Source organism: Ornithorhynchus anatinus, chromosome 9 (genome assembly GCF_004115215.2).
Source record: "Ornithorhynchus anatinus isolate Pmale09 chromosome 9, mOrnAna1.pri.v4, whole genome shotgun sequence".
Lineage (NCBI taxonomy): Eukaryota > Metazoa > Chordata > Mammalia > Monotremata > Ornithorhynchidae > Ornithorhynchus > Ornithorhynchus anatinus.
In genome coordinates this window covers 16,436,226-16,462,735 of record NC_041736.1, presented here as the reverse complement: position 1 = coordinate 16,462,735, position 26,510 = coordinate 16,436,226, and the positions used below count along the sequence as shown (strand labels likewise).

Sequence of the window (26,510 nt, the reverse complement as noted above, 5' to 3'; positions counted from 1 at the left end):
CCATTCCTCCTCCTTCTGACACTGCACCCTGAGGTGACTGCTTACCTCGTGGACCTTCTGAAGCCAGCCCGCTGAGTAGCCCTGGAGCGTGACTGATGGGGCAGCCTAAGTCACTGAGAGACTGATTCCTGGAGGCTACCAGAGCCTCACAGGATTGCCCTGAACTAAAAACTGAGTTCAAGCTCTGTGGAGCATGAAAAAAAGAGAGTTCCCAAAACCTCAAGGGGAGTGAGCTCTCTGAAACCTGAATATTTGAGATCCTGAGGTCAAGAGGTCAAACCTTTGGGAGACTACTGAGACTCTTGAAGGTTAGAAAACATGTGGGGTTAGATTGCCATACCCTGTGTAGCTTTTCCCGTCTCTCCTCACTGTCTGGTATGCCCCTGAGACTCTGTGGAATATACCAGAAGCAAACGTTTGTGTGCTCAGGCTGCAGAGACAAAAACCAACACACAATAAAACAAACAATAAAATTGCAGTCAGCAGAGAAAAACATTCCTGTCCCCAATTACATTCACCAAACGTTTCACCTATCATAACGACCGCAATAAACTGTCTCAATCCCTTTACTTTATCAAGAGCAAAGAAGAGTTTTCAGACTTGCAATGGGATGCTTGAGATAAAGTTATTTGCAAAGAAGACGTTCACTAATGACAGTTTTTGAAAAGCTTCATTTTCTGGTAAGGAACCGCTGCGGCCCCATTCTAGTGGAACTGAACATACTTTGAATTCTTACCTATACATTCAGATAATTCTTGAAAAAAGGACACTCTAAAAGGCCACTGATAAGATGTTGAGACTACTTGGACACTAGTAGCTTAACTAATTTGGGGGAAAATATTGCTATTAGATCTCGGGCTAATCCCCCTACTACTTTTTAAGTATAACAAATATCAAAGAGAATTATTTTATTATTTATCTTAATACCAAAGTATTTATTGTGCACTTATTAAGTGCTGGGGAGATACCATATAAGAAGATTGGACACAGTCCCTTTCCCACAATGGGCTCACAGTCTCAGGGGAGGGAGGAACAGGTATTTAATCCCCATTTAAATGATGAGGGATCTGAAGCACGGCCCAAGGTCACTCTTCAGACAAGTGGCAGAGCGGTGATTAGAACTAAAGTGTCATGACTCCCAGACTCAAGTTCCCTCCACTTGGACATACTGCTTCTTGATACACAAGGTTTACAACTGTATCCAACCTATCTTGTATCTAACTCAAGGCTTAGTATGATGCTTGGCACATAGTAAGTGTTTAACAAGTACCATAAAGCAAACCAATAAACAAAGCAAGAATTATTTAAGAATACGGCTGTGGACAGCATAATCTAAGTGCTTTGTTTTAACAACTTACCTCGCCTTTAAAAACCATCTCAAATTCTTCTCTGTTTTTTATTTTTGCATAGAGATATTCTGCCAATTCTAAGCATTTGTTGACCTGATTTTCAAATCCCACTGTTCCCTATTTTAAAAGGAAAAAAAATTAAATTGTTCATTCATTTCACTGACTTCATATAAGATTTTGGCAATAAGAATCTAAGTATTTTACAGTCTTCTTTCACAAGCATATAAAAGATGTGATTTTTCTTAGTACATAGAAAGGAGTAGAGAATTCTCAATTCAGTAGTCAAAGTGAATGTGCAAAACCAATTCAGAAATACAGCAAAAGTAATGCATGTGTAAAGAAAATGGGCTTTCTCTTTGAAAGCAGAAGGAAGACACTTTCAACAAGCCCAATTCATTTTGGAATATGACAACACCCATTTTCTGCTTTAGGCCAGGAATTAAAAAAAAAAACTTCAATCAAAAAATCCCCCACAAAAACAAAGCAAAACAAAAAACTACTTGGCCAAATGCTTCTACTTGCCCATACACATAGATAGCTTCCATAATTTTCTTTCTTCATCACTGCTGGAGCTTGCTTTCCAATGCTCATCCCAGAACCCTCCAAAATTGTCCAAAAACCATAACCTCACCCACATTATTGTCACTGGAGCTGCATATTTAAAATCATAACATATTTAAGATGATCATTGGACAATTTTGAGCTACAATATCTTTCTGTATATATTAGCCCCTGTCCATGACTTGGACCCTTTTCACAGCAAGGTGATGAGGAAGAGTCACTGCTTTTTATTCATTTCATTTAATAGCAATACAGAGGAGGGGGCATGTGAATATATGTATGCAGACAGTTTGAAAATGACACTGCTGACAGTGAAATATCATCCATGGTACAGTTGGGACTGAAAATACCAGTGTATGATTTGTAACCCCAACCACATTATGCATATGGAGACTGAACTTCTTGTGCTACTCCATTTGCTTTCTGAAACATCTGGCATTTTTGATCTTACTTCTTCCTACCCCAATCTTCCCAAAGCCACTTCATTTCCTGCTCATATTCTCCAGCAGACCACAGCCACATTACATCATTTGTTGTTGGTCTTCAGTGTAACTTTAAAACAATTCTTGGGTCCTTATTGGTAGTTCATTTATTCATTCAATCACATTTATTGAGCTCTTACTGTGTGCAGAGCACTGTACTAAGTGCTTGGAAAGTACTTCAGCTCATTTAAAGGCAACTGCCTGGATGCTCTAGTGTCATTCACAGTGTCTGTGTGTTCTACCAGGCTCAAATGGGCTGTGACAGGCATCACTACAATTTCCAAACCTTATCGAGATCCAGTCTTGATATTTGCTGTTAAAAATGGCACTTTAACTGACACCCATGAAACTGCTTAAGAAGTTAGAGACAAGATCAGTGGTAAAGTATGCGAGGTCTTTTAGCCAAATTGGAGTCTAGATGTTTACAATTGCTCTGCAGATCTTAAATTTGGTCTCAAGCCTAATGCCATACTGTCCATCAGATTCCCAAAGGACAAACTGACCTTTCTAAACTGTTTTTCTATTCTAGGTCCATCTTTGCAACATCGGACAGTGTGCTGGCTAAAGCATTCAGCTCTGAATCACCAAAGAAAATCTTTGGTTCATAACTTCATTCTTTTTCAAAGTTGGCTAGTCCACAACTGATTCTGCACAGCAGTTCAGAATTATCTGCATGCCATTTGGCATGTGCTTCTGGAGCACAATTATCCATGTAACACTGCCTGGTGATGTTGACCTGGAAGAACTTTCTAGAGTTAGAATTTCACTTTAACACTAGCTTCCAGATCCCTTGTTGAACTCTCAAACATGGTAGTAAACAATTAATTGACCAACATTGGCCCTATACCACCATCCCTCTTTACTTCGTTGGAGAGGGAATAAAGGCAAAGGCAGCAGTTTTAACTCTGGCAACTAGTATACCTTGGGATCTTGGTAAACTCCTCAAGGTAGCTCAACTTGATTAGTAGCTTCCAGAACCGAGGTCTACTGACGGTGTCAGTCACATCACATCCTGTGGTTACAGTCCGGATATCTTAATATGGTTCCCTGCCCTCCTCCAGCATCTGATAGCAAACACATCGCTGCCTATAGTTTCACTGTGTTTCTGGGAGTGCATGGATAACACTGTTCTTTAGTAGCTGGGCCAGAAGGACTTTAGCTAGGCTCCTAATGGTTCATCTCCTGGCAAACCCATCAGCAAGAGGTTCTGAAGCCCAGTTAACCAGTCAGTTAAACAGTAGTGTGGGGAGCATGAGTGGGTTGATGTTTCATGGGTGTCAGTTAATGTGCCATTTTTTAACAGCAAATATCAAGACTGGATCTCGGTAGGGTTTGGAAATTGTAGTGATGCCTGTCACAGTCCATTTGAGCCTGGTAGAACACACAGTCACTGTGAATGACACTAGAGCATCCAGGCAGTTGCCTTTTAATGAGCTGAAGTACTTTCCAAGCACTTAGTACAGTGCTCTGCACACAGTAAGTGTTCAATAAATGCAACTGAATGAATAAATGAACTACCAATAAGGACCCAAGAATTGTTTTAAAGTTACACTAGGAGAGCAGCCGTGCCAGGCTGTGTTTGACTAGCCAAAGTCACCTGGGTTTGGCTTAGCTTTGCCAATGATTTGTATTCTTCAAGCTGCTATCACAGTGCCCTGTGAGTGAGTTGGAGTTCTCAAATTACTTCAATTTGTCACTGATTCTGAATTATCAATAACAGAAGGATCTTTCTGCCCAGCAGAATAAAGGCATCCAGACTAACTGTGATGTAGTCATCCACTAAAATATGACAAGCCTTCATGTTATTAGTTTGAGATTCTCTTGCTGTGATGATCTAACTCTTAAAAGAAAATTGGAAAACCTCAGCTAATACTTCACATCATATTTAAAAATAATTAGAGCCATGACAGGGAAGAGAACAAATTTTAACTTGGAGAATAAGAAAGTGAAGGTTTCTATAGAAGTGGTAACATTCATATTCTAAAGAAAGATTAATGTAAAATGTCATTAACATGGTTTTCACATTCCATTTAGTATTTAATATGAAAAAATGAAAGTAAAATGAGGAAAAGCATCAATATAAAAGACTCTCCAGTGCTGCAGAGTCATTGTGAAAAATAAATTTAGGTTTTTAATTGAAGAAAATAAAAAAGGGGACAAACTCTAAGCACTAAAGTTGCGTTTACTTTGATTTACTTGCAAGAAAAATATTTCTGGGACAAAAGAAAAACATAACCTAGAGAAAGAAGAATAAATTAAACTTAATTTTTCTAAGTGCAAAAAAAGTGCTTCATTATTGGACCAGTTAGAAACAAACCATTTCTGCACAATGGGAGAATATTTCAGAGTGCTATGAGTGGGTAAAATAATAGGTTTTAATGGAAGAGGCATTGTTTGCCATTCAAAGGCTACAGAAGGATACTAAAAGTCCCAGTTAGAGAAACTAACACAGGGGTGCACATGATATTTCTGTTATTTGCTTTTCTTCTGTCCTTTCTCTATAGACATATACAAGCAAACAGAATCTTGAATTCTTCAGAGGTTTTAAAGAACTGTGGCTTGTCGGTGTCACAGATTTCTGTTTGCAATGCCCTGTGCAGCTGCTAGGAAAGTAATTACAAAGAGATGGCTTTGAAGGAACCTCAGAAGGAGACTGACCAAAGACTAGAGGGAAGAAGTGCAGGACAATTTGGAAAATGATATGGTTTCTTTCTGCATTTAAATGAAATGTAACTCTTCAAAAGGAATAGAATGGCTTCTCTTTTGGTTACCCCTGGTGGCATAGTTTATACATTACCAGAGAGCATCCTGGACCTATTCCCTGGATCCCTTCATTGTTTACCTTGGCTTTCCACATCAACCAGAACTTAAAAATGTCCACATGGCGGCCACACTGTATTGCCTTGTCTCCAGTGTCGTACGAAATATCGTACTGCTTGTCTTGCTGGAAAAGATACCCGGCACACATCTGATTGCATCCTTGGAGTATTCCCTATGATGGAACACAGAAGTGTTCATAGTTATTAATGAAAAGAATTCTTGCTCAAAAACATTACTAGGTGTCCAGGAAAATCACCCGCTTCCATTATTATTCCCCCTGGGAGCTTCCGTAATCTTCTCCAGAAGGCATTCTGGGGTGGAGGAAGATGAACCACCCTGTCACCCAGACTCCCAACACCAGACTGGAGACCACCCCTGGAGTTTTTTTTGCTGAAGCCATGTGTTCACACATCTCTCCCTCACTCAGGAAAGGATGAGCTTCTGGAGTCAAAGAATGCACCATTTCTGGACAGAGGGAGCAGCTGGGAAGCCACTTTCCACCTCTTGCAGCAAACCTAATCAGACCCTTTCCCAGGTCTATGTACATCTAAGGCTTTGAAGACATTTTCATTTGTGGGGCTGCATTAGTCAAGAATAGTATCTCTTACAGCCACAGAATCATAAGCCTGAACCATGAAAAGTCATCTGCCTCAGCCCCTGCCTTCAGGAATCCAAGTACCTAAACTACCCAGGGCTCTTTCATTCATTCATTCAATCGCATTTACTGAGCACTTACTGTGTGCACACAGTAAATACCACTGACTGATTGTGAAATATTGGATTAGAGTGAAATATAGAACCAAAAAAATTTCCACCAAGCCCTTTTGGCTGGAATCAGGAGGGGCACTCTACCTAATGTAGATCTCTTCACTTATATACATATCTTTACATTATATATTATGGGTTACTTATTTATTCAAATTAATGTCTGTTTCCCCCTCTAGCCTGTAAGTTCATTATGTGCAGGGAACATGTCTGCTAATTCTGTTTGTACTGAACTCTCCCAAGCACCTAGTACAGTGCTCTGCACATAGTAAGCACTCGCTGATTGATAATGTAACACTGACTGATCCTTTGAAAAATTGTCAGCCACCCACACAACTGAGCAATGAGGCAGACAACTAGCATTAAGCAGCTAAGAACAAATGTTGGGGTTAAGCAAAGCTATAAAGTTTTTCCTGGTACTATCTGAAATTATTTTTGCTCAGAAACCTGAAACATTCCTGTCTCCAAAGAACCCCAGCTTGACTGCTTTCCAGGAAAAACAGCTTCTCCAGCAAACCCTGAAACCCAGCCTCATTCCCTCCCACTTCTGTGATTTTTTCTACTGAAAGATTGTGGAGTTAAAGCAAACCTTTTCTCTGACGAGAATGGCAGAGCATTGCAACAAGACTCCCATCATTTTGTGTGGGTTCCAGGTAACCGAGTTGGCCCTGAAAAAGAGTTTAAATAAGAAATTCAGAAGCTAGAAACAGATTAAACAACTTTAATCCTTCTTTCACCCATACCCCTTACACCCTTCATCACAATTCCAGGTCAACAAGGTGCCGTATTCATAAAATGATTCATTAGGCCAATTGATCTAATTCTAACTGAAAGGTACATTAAGAGGCATTAATGCCTTATTGCCCCTTCGCAAAGAACACCACCACTGTGGTATCAGCCAGTGCTGAACTGTTAATATACGAATTTACATCCATTAACTAACCCCGTCCAATATGGCTCAGCTTGATAGGACTGTCTTCCTTCACAAGGAGAAGGTGGTTCACCAAATCTTTTGGGGCAGCCCTCCCTCCAGGTCTTACCAAGCGCTGTCATTTTCCATTCTGTTTCTGTCATTCATTTGCCAGGAAAATGACATTCTCTCTGGGATTTTACTTCATCATCGACAACTGGGGCACTGAAGCTGACCCACCTACCCTGACCAAGGTGGAGTAGCTTCTTAAAATGGCTCTCAAGTACTCTGTCAATTAGCAGTCGCTATTTAATTGCCAAATGATCATGATCTTACCATCTACACTGCAATCACAGTTTAACAAGCGGTGGTCTCCTAGCAACCCTGTCACTCTGTCAAACACAGTTAAATTGTTAGCCAGAGCTTTGCAGCACCCGCTAAGTGTAATATATGATGATTAAAACTTTGGTAGCTTTGCTTCAGTGATGTGCAAGCTCATTCAAAATGTCCTAGCTAAGGTAGTGCGCTCTTGTGTGTTTTATTCCAGAGTGATGGATGTTTTTGCTGAGATGTTAAATTGACCCAGCATTTTACTGTCTCAGGCCTCCCCCCATTGTATCAGCTGATGAAAAGTCTTAACCTTCTTTATGACATGTACATCCTTTAGAGGACAAATGTTTAATAATGTGTGGTGTATGAGTGTACAGGCATGGTGGGGGGTAGGGATGCTTACAGAGAGAAAACTAAGAATGTGGATATTTTTCCTATACATGTATTGAAGAAAACCAGTGCCTGGTAAATGCATGAACATTTCAAATGTGAGATAATATTAATCTTAATGAAAAGAGACAGTTCCAAACTCTGGGGAGTTGGGTTAACCTGGAAAAAGACCTGAAAAAAAAAATTGGTCTCAAACAATTTGTTCTGAGGTTTCCTGAACCTCCATAATATCAGCTATAGATGACACTTTGGTGTTTTTAATAACAAGTAATTGTATATCTCCACCTTTCATTTCCTTTAGAAGACATGCACCTAAAAATGAAGGGAAAAATTGCCAGGAGCAAAATATATTACAGAGGAAATTTCCTTTGCTAAAAAAGGAAATAGCTTGAAAGAATTCACTGCAGCAGGATTGAGCCTTCTGTACCTAATGCTGCCTGACCTAATATCTTAAATTCCACAGCCCCGCCTTGCTGTGCTAGCCGAGTTGAGGCCCGGTGAGAATCAATCCCTGTGTGTTCACAGAAGGGGTAGGGGTAAGAATAGCTGCTGCAAGAAATGGAAAAATGAAAGGCAGCCCAACCGGTGCTGCTTTCATGTTCATTTGCTGGCTGCAGTTTACTTATCGATCACCATTTATGTAGGGCAAAGTCAAAGTCTTGACAGTAGACACAGAGGTTGACCTGACTTTGAGAGGTGAAAAGGATGAGAGACCCTTCCGATGGGTTCTCTCACCCCTTTCTGTCCCAGAGGAGCCAGCAGCAAGTTAATGAGAAAATGGGGGTGGACGAGGGTCCTGAGGAAAACAAAGCAATCCAGAGCTGAGCAGCTTGCAAAAAACTTACAGCTCAACAGGGAGTTGGGAGCAAAGGTATAGGGAGATGGGAAGCCTAGATTTCAGTCAGAACTAAGAATGCTTTATGCCGTGAATGGGAGGAGTCCTGGTAACTGCATCCCGTACCTTTCTACGCCACTGAGTTTATGACGATGCTTTCTGGACATGAGAAGCCCACCTCCCCAGGCAGCCTAAGAGAGCGGAGAAGGAGAGGGCAAAGGGTCAGCAACATTTTCAAGTCCTAACTCTTCAATTCATTAAATAACTCTGCAGCTTTTTAAAAACATAGGATTTATCGAACAGTCAGGAGTTGTACATTTTCTGGCAGCTGAAACAGACACCCATAAAAAACTGGTATAAATGTTAATTTTTAAGACTTCCAATCAGATTTTATTAAATTTGATTTATTAAACTATTATTTTTTTTTCTAGGTTTGCAGTAGGTAGATTGCAAACATTTTAGTCATCTGAGTGGAAATGAGTTTGGTCTCAATCAAAGTCTATCGTGGTACAATACTTTACAGCCTCCAAGCACTGGCTAGGCAAAGCCAAAGACATTTATGGACACCATTCTGGGCAGTTCAGGAAGAAAATAGAGTCAAGGAAGTATACTCTTAGCCCCAACCACATGCAGCACACTGACCAATGCACATCAACCTGGATACCAAGTAGAAGGAAGTAAAAGGTTATCTGAAGTCCCTTCCCTGACAACAGACAGCATCATACTAGAGGACTTCAAAAAACATGTCAGAAATTGAGGTGAAGAGGGAGAAAGAGAGACAATATGAATGTGAGAGAAATACAGCAAAAATTTGGAGTTTCCTTTTGATGTACCTAATTTGGGAGCATTCACGGGCAAATTCCTCTTCGTAATATGCATCTGTAAGAAGCAGCATGACCTACTGGATAGAGCACGGGTCTGGGAGTCTGAAGGACCTGGGTTCTAATCCCAGCTCAGTCACTTGCAAGGCAAAATGAAGATTAAGACTGTGAGCCCCATGTGGGGCAGGGACTGTGTCCAACCTGATTAGCTTGTATCTACCACAGAACTTAGAACAGTGCTTGACACAAATAAAGCATTTAACAAATAACCATTATAATTATTATTATTATTACCATCTGTATTTCCTGGATGCCACTACACTGAAATTTTTAGAAAGGCAGATATTTGTATAGAAGATAACTGTTCATGCTTCTAGTGTCCAGGCCTGAAATTGGAATAAGACAATATTATTGAGCTTTGCTGAATTCTGTTCAAATTAAGTCATCGTCAGGGAGGCTGCTGGGTCCCATTATCTGGGATGAATCAAAATACATTTGAATAACCCTATAAGACACAAAGATGGCAAAGAATCTGAAAGGCTGTAGTGTAACTTTGGACATTCGTCAGACTGGGCTGTGGACGAAAGGAGAGCTCTGAGCTCATGTGGCTGGCAGGACAGATCACGAAAATTTATAAAATTGATCTCTCTCCTTAACTGAATGAACTTTGGATGGCTTTTTGGTTACTTACATCTACATGGAGCCAAAGGTTATATTTTTCACATAGGTCTGCAATCTCTTGAATTGGGTCAAAAGCTCCATACACTGTGGTACCTGCAGTTGCATTCACGTAAAGAGGAACATATCCCTACAATGTCGGACAAAAGCGTCAGTTAATCTTTTAATATTTTTCATTTTGCTGAACAATAAACAGTGAGTTATCTGGGCTCCCAGGGCAAAGTTCAACCAATAATGTGGAAATAATGTACACTGGAGTGGCCTAGTATTACCATTTTATGTTACGTTTCAACAGGTTTTCATAGGAACTCTTGACCATGTGAGAGTTCTAAGACACTGTAGGGCACTACTTTCATGGGGCCTGAGGGGCTCCATAAAAGAAGACTGCAGTCTCATAAAATCTTGAAAATGTATTTATGAACCACAAGATACGGATAAAACAACAACAACAAAAAAAACCCCCAAGAGTCCAAAAGATATCTAAGGAATCTCTGCCTTGTGTGAGGTTCATGATAATTCTTTTCGATGTTGCTCTCTTTTATAAGTATTTTCCAAAACATTTTCAGTTCATAAGACACAGCATGGTTTGCTCTTTGAAATTCTCCTATGTTCTGAAAATGTGTAATTCCTTGATAATGGGTACATTCAATTCCTGATGCTCTCAAGAAATGCAGAAAATAAAGGAATTGGGAAATTTGACCAGTTTTGAAAATTTTACATAAACAGTGACTGAAGAGCTAACTATACAAAATGATGAATGTTGACAAAATAATTTCCAAGCCAAGCTTCATAATGACTTTTAAACACCCGAGAAAAAAAGTTCTTGGTCCATACACACCTTTTGTTTGGCTTCAAGAATTTTTGCCTCCAAATCAGCTGGGATTATTTTCCCTCTGTAATTATTGAAGAAACACAGATTAAGAAAAAAATGTAAGCGACTGCACATGAAAGAACGTCAACTGGGGCCATAAATAATTTAATCGGATCTTTTGAACAGACCATTAGCAGCTTGACACACTGTACTGAGCCACTGTTTAAACACAATAAAACAAATTTAACAGATGAACACATTTAATACATCAGAAATTTAGCATTTCCCCTACCTTTCATTGCACTTTATCAAAATTACATTGTCAGTTCCAAAGCCAAGTGCTGCTCCAGCCTTCTTTATCGAATAATGGCTCTGCAGAGAGAGAGAGAGATGTGAGTTTACCAATGAAGGGGATACTTAGAAATTATGGAAATCTATGAGCAACTGAGGCAACTCACATGTTCTGAGGTAAAGAGGACCAGTTTGGGAACGGCAGCCATGCCTTTGGTTTTGACTTCAGGAAAATATTTGTAACGGGCAGCCATGATGCTGTACATATTAGATATAGCTCCCCCTTGGAGACAAAAGAAACAGACATTATGAAGATGGAAACTCCTCCCACTCCTCCTCCTTCTTCAGTTTTCTTTTAAAACCACAACGATGTAACTGTCTCCAGGGAGAAAGAGGAAGTGCAAAAGGGCCTTCTGAAATGAGAGATCTTGGATGACCGGCTTGGCAGTCTTTTAAAAAGAAATCAAACTGCTTGGCCAATTACTCTTCAGTTTGAAATGCACTGTGCCAGAAGAGAAAGAGGGATAATGGAAACACCACATACCCATAACTATCCCAGCACCCCCTGGATCTGTGCACTTCACTGCTTTAAAAACTCATCAAATAGAAAGTTATTAACATTCTCCATTGCCATTCCCAGATGCAGAGAAGTCTAAAGGAAAAGATGTGTTCCAAAGAAACTCCATAATCTTTCAACAAACATTGTGTTGCTTTTTGTACTGGAATGCCCACTCCAAATACAAAGAATCCACCCCCTAATCCCTGAGCAAGAAGTTATAAGAGAAACCTACCAGGTGAAAATATTCCATCACCATCCTTATTTGACCATCCAATAATTTCTCTCATTTTTTTAAGTGTGATTTGTTCCATGAGGACAAACACTGGTGCAATTTCATATGTAAACCTAGAAAGATGGGAGAAAAAGCAAGATAAAGGACCATTGTTCTCTGGTTCTTGATGAGGAAAGCCCATAAAATTTCCAGTGGGAGGTAGGGGAGGGAGGAGGAGGCTTACAAAGAGGGAGAGTTAGAAGTAATAGTAGGGGGCATAGCGGCTTGGTATGGGGCAGGAGAGGAGAAGACATGTAGTAGGCTGGAACTTTGGAACACAGGAAGGGAACCAGAGATAGACCCAATCATGAGCTGCCCAAGATAGGACTTCCAGTCCTTCTGCCTTCTCTCTCTCTCTCTGCCTTAATCTTCCCAGGCCTGGATATTCAGGTGAAGAAATTCTGGTGCAGGTGCAGGAGTTTTTGATAGCCAACCAACATCTATTGTATATCAATACAGGAGATGTCCTAGAAATTCCTCAAACCACTGACTACAAATAAATAACAGACTGGGTTACTGAGAGCTTCCTACTCTGGTGGACTTCAAAAATTGATTCTCATCTGCTGGGGAAAATGGAGGTAGGATTCTTCCTTTCTAAAGGTAGGGGGATAGACCAGGTAATCATCAAGCCCTGTGACTCTGAGGCTACAAGTGTAAATATATTGCTAGTTAGCTCCAGAAACAATTAGATTTTAAGAATTTTTTCCCCTGACAGACTGCCAATTTTCACACTTGTTGAAAATACACAACCTTGTTCCAAAAGAGTGTTTTAAAAGATTGTAAACATCAAGCAGATAATGCAAAGATAATTAGAAACATTGAACCAAGCCTTAAAAACCTAAAAGTAATTATTTAAGTGGACTTTTCCAACTGATGATCCACTGGGACAACTTTGTTTTCACAGTACCGTGGAGTCTATATCTGTCTAGAGTAATTATAAATGATGATTTTCTAATTATCAGTTACAAATAACAAGAAAGTAGTCAACTGATATATACATCCACTATACACAAGAGGCATCGGATAGCCTAGTGTGCCATACTTACATACAACATGTGGTTTAAAGCTATAGTCCTCTTGCTCAGAGACATAAAAAGTAGTGCTCAATAGACCAGTCTAGCTATATCCACATACCCAGTGCCTAGAAGAAACCAGGGCAATCTAAAGTAAACCAGGCAATGAGATACTCTCTGATCCTGTATCTATACTGCTTGTTTGATTTTCCCAATGATTGGTGCTCTGAGGCGACTGTTGAATTAGCAGCACACATGGATTTGTTCACTTAGCCTAGAGATTTATGTGGCAATAAAAAGAGGGGCAAATAAGATTAGGAAGGGAAGGAGGTGGAATTGGCAAATGTGGACAAAGCCAGTGTAAATTTTCCTGGAAAAATGGGATTTTGGTGATGCTTATTATTTGTGAAAACTAGGTACAAGCTGAGGCACACAACCGTCAAAATGTTTTAGGGCATGATGTTAAATTTAAAAAAATCATCAAATTTAGCTCTAGGGGATAGATGTGAACAAAGGTCAAAGTCTTCATGACTTTTGTGATATGTCTGCTGACAAAAAGAGTTTTGTTACCCAAAGAAATGTATTCATTTTCCTTTACAATACTCCTGGGATAGTGCACTTGGTAAGAAGAATAGTTTGGTGTCCTTTTTTGATTGCCATTGCTTTTGGAAGACTACAATCATGCATTCATTCTGTTCTGTACCCCATCATCATGACAGCTAACAACCTCTTATGACTGGTAACAGACTGGACTCCAGTTGTTACAAAAAAAGAAAGAAGGATTTCTTGGTTTAGCCCATACCAGGAGCATACTAAATTGTCAACTCATGACATACTTCCAACATCACAAAATAATTGGGATTTAAGGTGACTTCTGAAACTTCAATGAGAAAATGAATTGTTTCCAAGTCCACGGTGCAGTTACAGGTCAAAGAGATGCTGGAAGTCTGATAGGCAGGGGCAGTGGATGTGACATTATTCTGACTTCTGCAAAAGAGAAGGCTTTTTGGGATTATGTAAGGTTACAGAGAACAAATTGGGTCAGTAGTCTGGAGATCATAGCCTAATCAAGTGGGCAACCAAAGGGCATTGGAGAAAATACGGAGCAAATCCCCATTTTACAGATGAAGAAACTAAGGCACAGAGAAGTTATGGGCAGGAACTATATCTTCTGCTTTTATAATATGCGCCCAAGCCTGTAATTTAGTGCTCTGCAAAAACTGATGATGAGTCCATTGTATCACATGGAGGACTTGCTTCATAAGCAATATGGACTTCAGCATGCAACTGCCATTCTTTATTCAGAAGCCAAAAACTACTAATAAGATGATGCAGTTTGGGAAGTGAGCTTATTCTTGAAGTAAACCTGGTATAGAAAGAGTATGGCACTTTCTTTCTCCACCCTTCATGAGAAAAATTTTGAACACTTCCTAGCTGGAGAAGCCAGTTAGCACAGGGAGGTAATTCCCTCAACGAACCTGCTGTTCCTGTCACATTACTTGAACCTTGAGTGGAACTTGGTTAGAACAATTTTTAGATAGTGATTATCTCTTCCTCAGACAATACCTGTTTCTACCACTGACATAAATGACTTCATTTTTATAAATGACCACTACTGATCTGCTGATAATGTATCATATTTTACAAATACCCACACTGTAAAGTAACTTAATAATAATGTTGGTATTTGTTAAGCGCTTACTATGTGCCGAGCACTGTTCTAAGCGCTGGGGTAGACATAGGGGAATCAGGTTGTCCCACGTGGGGCTCACAGTCTTAATCCCCATTTTACAGATGAGGGAACTGAGGCACGGAGAAGTTAAGTGACTTGCCCACAGTCACACAGCCGACAAGTGGCAGAGCTGGGATTCGAACTCATGAGCCCTGACTCCAAAGCCCGTGCTCTTTCCACTGAGCCACGCTGCTTCTCCTAACTTCAGTACTTCAGTACTTGGTACTTGGTAACTTGGTACTTGGTACTTGGTAACTTCAGTTACCAAGTGCCATTTAATAATGTTTGCCTTGACCTAAAATGGCTGAAATATGTTACAGTGTTTCATTGCTCAGCTATGGTTAAGAAAGAAAAAGGAAGAGATTTTTACTTTTTCAAATACACATGAAAAGGAGAATTTGCCTGTCTGATTTTCCTGCTCAAAGGAGATGATTTTAGAAGGGTTTTTTTGGTTGTATTTAAACCAAAGTGATGATTAAATGCTTTAGGAAGAATGACTGTAAAATATTCCAACAAAAATACTTACAGAACAGACACCACTCAGTGAAGGTGGCTAGGTGAAAGCAATCTTTTTAAAATTACATTACTACTAGTATATCTTACCACAGATGCCTTCTATTATTTCCATTTTTCTTATATTTTCATCAAATAGTTGCCTTTAATAAACTTTTTTTGACTGTCAAACTAACAATTTCATTTATAAGTGCTACATGCATTTAAGCAACATATTTTTACTAATAAATTGCCAGTAAATCAATATTTTTTCTCTGTTACCTGTCATCTTACAGTGTAAATGCAAATATCAAAACTTAAATAAGAATAGAAGTATTTTGGGGACTTTAAAAGAAAAAAATCTGGATATCCAGGTACATTATCTGGTCTTTCTAGTAATCCATAAGCATAAGCTACAGTCCCAAATTATGGCTATGTAGCTAGCAGCTATAGATAAAGCAGAGAGGGAGTCCTCTTCATTTTTCATTTGCATTAATTTCATTGTTCATTATCTATAAAACCCAAGCTTTCAATAAGGATGCCTTTATTTTTTCATATCTAACATCATTCTTCAGAACAGTGAAATTATTAATTAGTAGAAACTATGTTTCTGAATCTGGTAACTTGACTCCAGGCTTTTTACCCTTTTGAAACACACACAAATCAATACACAATTTCAAAATGCCCAGAGGGTTTTCTGGATAGACAGTACAGTAGCTCTCTATGTAGGACAAAACACCTTGACCTCAACTCAACCTGATTTCTATTCCAATGTCAAAGCTTGGACTTCTCCATATATATATATATATAAAAGCAAAATACTTCTACCCAGATTTCTCAATTTATTTTGTTCTAAAAGAATCTCAAAAGGATAGGCTTTGAAACCCAATGATCCAACCCATTTTCTTTATTTATTTAAATTTATTTAAAACATCTTCTCTGAACCCCATTTTTGAAGGCCCTTCACTGCCACTGCTCTTGGCTGATTCATTTCTATTAATGTCTAATGGAATATTACCCTCCTCAGTAGCCCTGATCTGAATCCACAGTCCATCTGAAACCTACCAGAAGGATGAAAAAAGAAAAAAAAAACTTGTTAGGGCAGCAGTTGCTTTCCCACCCAATAAGGCCACCATTACCTGAGACTTGGTTTCTGTACCCTCAAGATGGATGCGGTGGAAACAAGAGGATTTATGTAGGGATGGCTACCCACAGAGTGTTTGCCATTCGCATATAAAGTCCAAATTCCACATAAATGAGCAGAGACCAACCAATACGCTCATCTGCTCATCAGTAAGAAGTGAAAATCAACCCTGATTGCTAGGTAATGCTATGTATAATTAGGAAATCTAATAACTGTAGCAGACAGTAAGAAATCAAACAAACTAAAACTAAAGATGGCACTCAGAATGCAAATACAGAAAGGATCCGACAGTAAATTAAGATCATGTTTGCTTAACTCAGTAGTACAACATGAACTAAGTTGCACAGAAAAGCAACTTAAATTATGAAAAGTCCCCCTTTTAATACACAGGGAAAACTGAATAAAGATTTCCACAGAAAAAGCTGAAGCTATTTTGAAGGTAGAGTGATTTAGCCCAAAATTTGGGCTCCAATGCTCCTATTTCTTTTCATCAAGTTTTCCTGAGTTATATTAAACTGGAAGTCCTAAAAGGCATCAAGGAAAAACAGCCCAAAGCATTGCAATCAGTTCTCCTATTACATGAGGGTTCCATTTTTGAAGAGTCCTGATTGAGGAAAGCTCGCACTGAAGAACTCATGCCTTGACTGCTGCCATGCACGCAGACACAACCACTTCCTGTGTCATCCCACTTTACCCAGAAAGGTGCCTGTTGTTGGAAGAACATTCTCTAATTCGACAATAACCTTCTATTCAGAATGTGTTATGAAAGCACACTTTACAGGAGAAGAATTGATTATACTTTATCACTTAGTTATAGAAATCAGTCTCAAAACAATACAAATAAGAGTCATGGCAATCAGTAACACCAGTACTTCTATGAAAAGGAGAAGATGTGGAGCTTACATATTAGTGTTTGCAGTTGACGTCAGCCATTCACCAGCTAAGCCAATAATATCCAGTCCAGTGGAGAGTTGGTTGAAAAATCGAGGATGACCTGGAGCGATAAAGGACAGAAACATCCGAGACAATCATTACTGTGGTCTTAGAAGTTGGAATTTATGTAATCATTAACTCAGAAGTGTCTCGCCACCTTTCCACCAGATGATTTTTGGATTCCATCCTCTCCTACATGTAAACTTTGATTATGAAATGTTTCCCTTTAGAATATTATCTGAGAGCCATGAGCCCCAGTAACCCCCTGGATCCTGAGAGAAGCTGCAGCCCTTAGGGCAGGAGCACGGTTTAAGGGGCTGGACCAGTGCCTGGATTCCAGGCTCTGATGGATGGGTTTCTTTAAAGAAAACTCTTGTTATAGATAAATGTTTTAGCTAGAATTTAGATCATCTTCCAACATCTCACTAGGTGTACAGTAAAATTTGGGTTTTCTAAATGGTCTTAAAAAATTTCTCCCTGGAGAGAAGCTCATTCTAAAGTACAGATTTGTTAATGAAAGGGATCTGCCAGAACAGATTTGTTGGCAGGTTCACTGGCCATTTAAAAAATGCTGACAGGGTCAGGGATATAGGCTGGAAACATCTCTGGGGTAACACCCCAGAGAGGGAATTGGGTGTGGATGTGAGACTAGGGAAATGGTTAAAAATGAAGGCACACATGAAGAATGGGCCTTCATATAATAATAATTATGGTATTTGTTAAGCACTTACTATGTATCAGGCACTGTGCTAAGTGCTGGGGTGGATACAAGCAAATCAGGTTGGACACACTCCTTGTCCCATATAGGGCTCACAGTCTCAATCCCCATTTTACAGATGAGATAATTGAAGCCCAGTGAAGTTAAGTGACTTGTTCAAGGTCACACAGCAGGCAAGTGGTGGAGCTGGGATTAGAACCCATGACCTTCTGACTCCCAAGCCGGTGTTCTATCCATTACACCAAGCTGCTCAGGCAACAAAAGCCTTGAACAGAGGAGCCTGATGAGCCTGCATGGCGCAGAAAGCACTGGGTGGCCACTGAGAAGGCGATCTACAGTTTGCTGGGCATGCCAAAGTCAGACTTGGAAAAGACTCAGCTAAGCTCCAAGGGGTGTTACAACCAGGAAAACCTGGGGGTTCAGGTGAGAAATGTCACCTAGTCCCTGCTCAGCTACTGACTTGTTATGTAATCCTAGGTGAAACTCTTGGTCTCTTCATCAAATCTGTCAATGAGCACATTAACAAGCTGCGTCAGAAGGCAGCTATCCAAAGGTTAAATAGTAATGACAGTTCCAGACAGGCTTTGGCAAGACTTAACAAGAAAAAAGAAAAGCCATGCAAAAAGCGTTGGTGACACCCTATGAAAATAAGGAACTTATACTGTTCTGGGGGGCTGGTTTGCTAGATTTCCCCACAGTGGGCTTTGCTAGGCTGATGCTAATACATCAGGCAAGGCAGATGGAATCAGCATAGCTAACCCAACAAACTAGAGAGAGAGATGTATTTTAGATTTAAAAAAACTCTTTGGCTAAAAAAAAAAATGAAGGTAGAACTGCCATACTCAGGTGCTGACTCCCCGCAACCCTCAGGATATAAACTCTTCCACCCAGGGCAGGTATATAAATGTAGAAAGAAAAATGGTCAGAGCCAGATTGACAGTGCTCACAGCCAGGAGCAAGACCATACAGGGAGCTGGGTGAGAGGCTTGAATAGCGTAAGTTTCCTTACTTCCACTGTGTAGCTCTCCTATTTGAGCGTGAGTAGCTCCTTGGCTCTGAGCCAGCTTCAGGAGCACAACAGAAGAAAGGAGACTCTTGCAAGTCCTTTGGGCCGAAATGATGCTCACTGGGTCAACAGGATTTACCCAGCCTACAGAGGTCAGGTTTGGAACACTTGCTCGCCCTATAAATAACCTGAACTCACTCTGGAAGAAACAGCACATTGCGAGGCCTATAATACCCCAGGGTCTTCAGAAGGACTAGGAAACTCACTTCCAATTAACATGGAGAGGGTTTAATAAGAAAGCAACACAGCAAGCCAACCAACCTACTGTCCCCCTTGCCGAGATGCTGGAAAGGTCAAACCATCAATTCTGCACTGTGCACGGTACCGGAGACAAGGACATCATACCAAGTAAACAATTACACATATAATGTGAAAACACCGTTTTGTCTCCAGGAGCTTCAACCAAACTTTACCAAACTCACATTTGAGTTTCCTCCCCATTTTTTCTCTCTTAGAATGACCAGTGAAAGAGCAAAGTGAACTGAAAACAAAGACTGCAGATGCAATAATGAGCAGCCAAGGGTCTGGATAAATCCACAAACTAGGCGGATCAGACCTGAGTGACTGAGAATGGACACTTAAGTGGGTGCAGTCTAGAGTGCTTGAAAGTGTTGGAGTTGCATTTTTCAGATCATCTTTTAGTATTCTGAGGAGAAATTAAACCCCCATCAGCATTCCTAATCAGGATAGAGCTAGCCTAATTAGTTATTTTCAGTCATATAAAATGAATTGCTAATGTACTTGTCACTTTTTTTTTTGAAATCCCTCTGCAGGAGATTATCTACATGCCTGTACTTAGTTATTCCTCTCACTCTACTGCATATATGAATTATACACCAACTTGGAGTTTTGCACTCCAATGGCAGTAACAGCACTTCCCACCAACATTAAACTGCTGAGATGCAGTAAAAAAATTCACACTGTCCAGAAAATTAGGTACCAAATTAATGCAAATATTTGTTTCCAGTTCCTACCCCACTGAACAGGGGATGGCTCTAGGCTAAATAGCTGTTAAGCAGATTCCCAGAGGGGTGATGACAGTTTGTTTCATATGACATAGCCTCACTTCTGGATAACAGATTCCTGCTGGTTTTGCAAATCAATATCTTTCTCTTTATTCCCTTGTCTATCTCTTTTCTCTCAGGCTTTAATATGATGGAACTGGAACTCCTTGATCCCCATTCCTCTTCCCCAAGCCTTGTGAAATGCAATTTAACTTTGCCTCTATCCATTTAAAATTTACTTACCCGTCTACTAAGACTTTCTACCAACTAGATAATTTTAAAAAACAGTCTACAGCACAATTTGATCATTTAATTTGTTTTCTTTTCAATTGTATCCAACTGCCTCATTTTCTGGGAGGTTTGATATACCCTTCCTTAAGATTTCCTACTCTTCCCAGTCCCACTTGCCTAAGAGGGCAACTACCCACCAAGTGGATCTACATAGCTGTCAGGGTAGCATCAGCAACTTGAAGAATGAAGAATGATGAGAGCCAACCACTTGGGAACACCACACTGGCCCAGCAGGGAATAGCCTCCAGGAAGGGACAAACTTGGAGAGGGAAATGAATGTCATATGAGTTTGGTGGCAGGGAGAATGGAGGGAAAAGATAACTGCTACTGTTTCAGTTATGGAAAATAAAAATGCATCCAAATTTGAAAGTGTCCAAATTTAGGTGACTGGAAAATGATGCAATGGGACCAATAATAATGGGAGATGGAGAACGGGAGGGAGGAGAGAGAGCATGGGTGCTGCTCCTCAAAGCACCTCCAGGAGATATGGCTGGAGAACATTTTTCTGACTTGGTTTTGTAGTTCCCAAGGATGGAGAAGGGAAGGAGGTAGGCGGGAGGGAGGGAATAAGGGAAGCTGATGCCTCTGCTCAGCAAACAGCTAGAGGGAATCAAGTGCACAACAGGAAAGGTAGAAGTGGGTGGGGAAGATTAGAGTCCAGGAGGTGAGCTTTCTGGCTGAGTTTCTCTTTCTGGGTACAGCAGAAAGCCCTTATATCTCTGAGTTCAAGGATGGGGGTCTGTCCCTCTTGCCACCAATCTCCATCCCTCCTCCCTACCTGTGCGGACACCATATTTCAGGGTGTCTCTGCAGTCTACCAGGATCTGCTCCAGGGACTCAGGGTGATCTGACAATTCCAAGTTGAAGCCCTCCATCCCCTCCAGCAGCTGGTGTGGGTGGTGGAAGTCCAGCACCTTGGTGGAGCGATCAAATGTCTTGCGCACGTAGTTGAGAAGGATGTCCACCACCTCCAGAAGGAACTGCACCGTCTGCTCCTCCCCATTCTTGGCCGGCAGGAGGTCTAAGAAGCAAGGCGATCTGGGATCAATCCCAATCCCAGGTGGATAAAGTCCTCCCCAGAGCCTTGCAATAACTTCAGCTGACTCTCTTCCTCCCACTGAATCCTTAAATCGAAAAACACCCCATTTTACAGGCTTGCTTGCCCCTCCCAAATATATGGCATGGAAGATGAGGTTGAGAGTGAAAATGAGTCACTTTACTGACCCACTTCCCCAAGCTGGGCCTTTCCTCTTTAATCTTTTCCTCCCATACTCAGAAGACAGGTTCACCCAGCTCCTTAGATCACTGTCATGAAAATCGCCACAGACTCTCTCACCCACACCACAGATACTCACTCATTCTCTCTCGCACACACACCTCCCACCTTTCTCTCTCTCTCCTGAAATTTCCCTGGCTGGTGGGGAAAACTCTAGCAAACTAGGGATGGGTGGGTAAAATTACCTCTCAATTTTCAAGCCTTTCTTAACCCAGTATCTTTTGGGGAAAATACTGCCATATTTTTGAAGAGAGAGATTTAGATAAAAGTGGTTATATATGTTGTACTGTGCTCTCCCAAAAGATTAGTACAGTGCTCTTCACACAATAAGCGCTCAATAAATGACTGACTGACTGACAAATACTTCCATCTCCTACAGGGAACAATGGACAGAACACATAGCCTTGAAGAACATAAACAGCCCACACTCTCCTGCTGGAAGTGAAAGAGACAAGGAGTTTACCTCTGGCAAAGAGGTTGGAGAAGTCTGTCTCGGTGCGCCGGAACCGAGCGTCCTGCTCGCTATTCTCACACGCCAGTTGGTTCTTTGAGGACTGCCTCTCCTTGAAGGCGCTCACAATCCGGCTCTTCTCCTCCAGGCTGTTGGTTCTTTGCAAGAAGCCTGTGTTGTTACAAGGGGAACAGGTCAGCGGGGGTGAGAGATTGGGGCTCCCCAGCATGCTGACGGGCCAGCTGTGAGGTGGAAACTCAGACACATCTAGTGGTTTTCCAGGATTCAGAAGTCAGGGCAGCTGATATTAGATCTACATGGGGCTGCTCTGCTGGAGGAGGGGACAGCACAAAGTGACATCACTGACACGGACCCAGTCATGCACAAAACCCATTCTGGAATCTGAGTGTGGCAGTAAAGCCCGGATTAAATCGATCAGACAGATTCCACTCCAGTAACCAGCCCCAGGAACTGAGATTGGAGGAACGTCAATAGGATTACTCCACCACTGCAGCTGGGGTTTTTGTGGGCTGACTAGGCAGAGGGAAAAAGGGGCGGGGGGAAAAGGAATAGGGAATAAAGCTTGCTTTCTTCACTACCCCAAAAATGATTCTAAGGATGGATCTAGCTTCCCAGCAAATCCCAGACTCTGCTGGCCAGATATTTTGTCTCCCTCTTCAATCCAAATTTTATAAAACCTGCTTTGGTGTTTCTCCACAATCCAGGTTGCATGTCTCCCTTGAAGAGGGAGCACAGATTTCTTTCCAAGTGCAGCCAAACTTTCACCTGATTCAAGACCCTCTGGAGACCAGTCTCCGGGTTGAAGCTCCAAATGCAGGCTCAAATGAAGCTCTGAACATAGTGTTGCACAAAAGAAAGTTTTAAAACTTCCTTGTGATCTCAAACTGTGTCAGATGGTGCTAACTGGGCTTCCAGCCCAAAGTTCTCTGGGAAACATGAACTCAGGAGAAATTCTGGGCACTCCAGAGCTGCTGATTTGGGTTCTGCTGCTTCCCCTCATGTCATCTCTACTCGAATTTGGGTAAGTAGGAGCAAAGGGAGGAGAAGCAATGGATAGAGGGAAAGATGGAAATGGGGGAGGGGGGAGGGCAAGTAAGATGAAGACTAGGAGGAAGAAAGAAGGGTGGAGGGAGGAGATGGAAGGGGAAAAGTGAGGGGAACATAGAAAAGAGACAGGGGAGAGAATAGAGAAATGCTGATATATTTTAATGGGGTGGGGAACGGGGTGCCTTTGGGGGCTTGGGGAAGGTTAAATTGTGAGCAAATGGCACGTTGCCCTCCCACCCCCACTGGCTCAGGTGCCCCCTGCCCCCGGTCGAGGGACCCCAGCGGGAGTAGTTTTCGGGGTTCGTCCCTGGGATTAGTGAGGTGAAATCTGATGGCATGGCAAGGCGGGCCCCCTCCCTTTCTGCAGAGACACCGTCCCTGACACCTAAGTTTCCCTTGCGACATCTTCTACAGCTACACTGATTCCTCCCCTCTGCCCTGTCTCCCACAGTCCCCAAGGTGCCATGTCCGGCTTGCAGGGCCCCAAGGGCCCAGGCCTGGCCGGAGGGAGGTCAAAGGGCAGACACGTGCACCCCAGTGCCTGCCCAGGGGACGCCTACACAGGCTCCATCTCGGCTGATCCAATCCTCCCGGGGGCTGCAGGAGAGGGATGGGCCCTGCCAGCACGCAACTTGGGAAGAGGCTGCGGGGCTGCGTTGTGGAGACCTGGGACTGCTGCTTGGGTCCACATTTTCCAGCTTCCCTCGTGCCCGCCCTCCTCAGGCTTTTCCACAGCATCCTAGCACCTCCGCCACCTGCCTGTCGACAGGTGCTGCTAGGGGATGCATAGAGATGGAGCAGAAATGGATGGGAGGTCCAGCAGGCAGCTGGAGCCCAAGGTCTCCGGCCTCAGAGAAGCATTGTGGCTCAGTGCAAAGAGCACGGGCTCATGGGTCATGGGTTCGAATCCCGACTCCACCACCTGTCAGCTGGGTGACTTTGGGCAAGTCACCTGACTTTTCAGTGCCTCAGTTACCTCAATTGTAAAATGGGGATTAAGACTGTGAACCTCACTTGGGACAACCTGATTACCCTGTATCTACCCCAGCGCTTAGAACAGTGCTCAGCACATAGTAAGTGCTTAACAAATACCAACATTATTATTAGTAGTGGTAATAGTATTTACGAAGTGCTTATTGTGTGCAGAACGCTGTACTAAGCGCTAAGAAAGAAGACACGGGGTCCTGGGGCCCCAGGGGGCTCACAATCTAAAAACTGGGAGGGTGCCGGCGAGACACTTTGTAAAGACGAAACGAAATACTCCGACAACATACAGAGAAGAAACAATGGGCTCATCTACGCCTAACTCGAACTCCCCAAATTCAATCTCAATGCGGGACGGCTTCGCGGTAAGGAGAGGGAGCAAGACGCCACCCGAGTCAGTAGAAAAGAAAATTGCCGGGTGTTCGGCTCATCGAAACGAGAAGCCTAAATCCCCACAGAAACGTTTTGAAAACGAATTTTAGGGGTCGCCGGCCCCATTTCACCATTGTCACTTACTGACTCCTCGTTCACGCCTCCTCTTCTCCCCTCCCGCCCCCCTCCCCGACGCCTTGTCCTGAAATTTAGGGCCGTCAAAAAACGATCGGGAGAAAGGGAGTAAATTCCCAAGGAGCGTCTGGATCTACACATGATTTTCTTGCGGGACGGAGGGTCCAGGTGTTTGTCACCGACCTAGGGAAGGGGTCCGGATTCCTCGGGGATCTTCCTTCATTAAAAGCCTTTGAGCTTATTTTTTTTCCGCGATGCCCGACGCCGGACAGGCCCATCGCGCATCCTATTTTGGGGCGAGGGGAGGTGGGCCTAGGAGGCAGAGGTAGCCATCCCCGCCTTCTGCTGGCTGCGTTGCGGGAGGGGAGAGGAAGCAGGGAGCGGGAAATGCTGAAAGAAACCCAGCGCTTCCACCGCCGAGGGCATCCGAAGCGAAACGGCCCATTAAACCGCGGTCTGAGCCGGGGGAGGGGCGGGCAGGGAGCGGAAGACAGAATAAATGGCTATTTATGGAACAAAGCGACTAACCCTCAAGTCTCCTCGCCGCCGCCTGGGACCCCAAAGGCCTACCAGACGGGGCCAGGGGGTTGAAAGGAAAAGGACCGCACCCCGCACAGTTTAGACTGTGAGCCCGTTATTGGGCTGGGAGTGTCTCTATCTGGTGCCGAATTGTACCAAGTGCTTAGTACAGTGTTCTGCACGTAGTAAGCGCTCAATAAATACTATTGAATGAACCCATAGCCGCGGCCCCCGACGGTTGGGGGGCTTTTAGCGCTGCTTTGCCGGGGCGCGGACCCTAACCCAGTCTGCGCTCCGCCTCCCTTGAACAAGGCGCTCTGCCGCCGGACTCCCCGGGCCAAGGGAGGCACAGAGAGCTGGAGCTGGGGGAGGTCTGCCACTCGGGATTCAAAATAATTTACGTCTTTCCTCCCCCAAGGCTCATCAAGCCCCTGCGAGGCTATCTACAAATTCATTCATGCAGTAGTATTTATTGAGCGCTATGTGCAGAGCACTGTACTAAGCGCTTGGAATGTAGTACAATTCGGCAACAGATGGAGACAATCCCTGCCCAATGATGGATTTACAGTCTAATGAATTTCTACCTCTAACTCTGGCAATCATTCATTCATTCAATAGTATTTTCTGAGCGCTTACTATAAGCAGAGCACTGTACTAAGCGCTTGGAATGTACAATTCGGCAACAGATAGAGACGATCCCCGCCCATCGTCGGGTTTACAGTCTACGGCCTGTCTGGGCTGGAGGGGGTCGGGAGTGAGAGGTTGGAGGGTGGGTGTGTACAATAAAAATGGTGGTATTTGTTAAGCGCTTACTATTTGCCAAGCGCTGGGGTAGATACAAGGTAATCAGGTTGTCCCCCATGGGGCTCACAGACTTCATCCCCGGATGAAGATGAGGGAACTGAGTCCCGGAGAAGTTAAGTCACTTGCCCAAGGTCACACAGCAGACAAGTGGTGGAGCGGGATTAGAACCCATGACCTCTGACTCCCTAACCCGTGCTCTTTCCACTGCTATGTATGTATGTGTGCGGGGGGCGTGGCGGCCGCACTATCGCGCTGGCCCAGCCCTCTAAAGAATAGCTGTTTAATAAACCCCTCGTTAATCTTGTCTCTCCGCGGCCCGCGCCTTCGGCTCTCCGCGCTTTGCCCGACCTAATCCGAATTTCCCGACCGAAAAGGGCCCCATCATCTTCGTCGGTGCGAGACTGGAGGGCGGGGACCGAGGCGCGCAATCGCCGCCCGTGATTTATCTGCCGTTTCTACTCCGTTTCTCTTCGAACTGATCTTCGATGGTTTTGTTAAATGAAAATTAAGTAGTTTTTTTTTTCCCAGTGACGACAAAGTCATCGTCCATCACCTTACGTCCCACTTTCACCTTGCTCTGCCTCCGCCGGTGCCAACGACCCCCCTCTCCCTGTACAGCCCACCCTCACACACAC

At 42.7% G+C, this 26,510-nt stretch overlaps 1 protein-coding gene across 3 annotated transcripts in view; it reads right to left on the bottom strand.

Moving 5' to 3' along the window:
- GAD1 (glutamate decarboxylase 1) overlaps window positions 1-26,510 on the bottom strand; it is a 36,374-nt gene that overhangs the window by 4,063 nt on the left and 5,801 nt on the right. For all 3 annotated transcript variants that reach the window (XM_029071998.2, XM_029071999.2, XM_029072000.2), the window contains 13 exons: window positions 22,006-22,164; window positions 21,045-21,287; window positions 17,158-17,248; window positions 11,835-11,947; window positions 11,211-11,326; window positions 11,045-11,124; window positions 10,780-10,834; window positions 9,955-10,071; window positions 8,569-8,633; window positions 6,567-6,645; window positions 5,235-5,384; window positions 1,359-1,466; window positions 341-430 (listed from right to left, as the gene is read on the bottom strand). In XM_029071998.2, coding sequence (XP_028927831.1) covers window positions 341-430; window positions 1,359-1,466; window positions 5,235-5,384; window positions 6,567-6,645; window positions 8,569-8,633; window positions 9,955-10,071; window positions 10,780-10,834; window positions 11,045-11,124; window positions 11,211-11,326; window positions 11,835-11,947; window positions 17,158-17,248; window positions 21,045-21,287; window positions 22,006-22,164 — 1,466 coding nt within the window. The remainder of the gene's footprint in view (window positions 1-340; window positions 431-1,358; window positions 1,467-5,234; window positions 5,385-6,566; window positions 6,646-8,568; window positions 8,634-9,954; window positions 10,072-10,779; window positions 10,835-11,044; window positions 11,125-11,210; window positions 11,327-11,834; window positions 11,948-17,157; window positions 17,249-21,044; window positions 21,288-22,005; window positions 22,165-26,510) is intronic.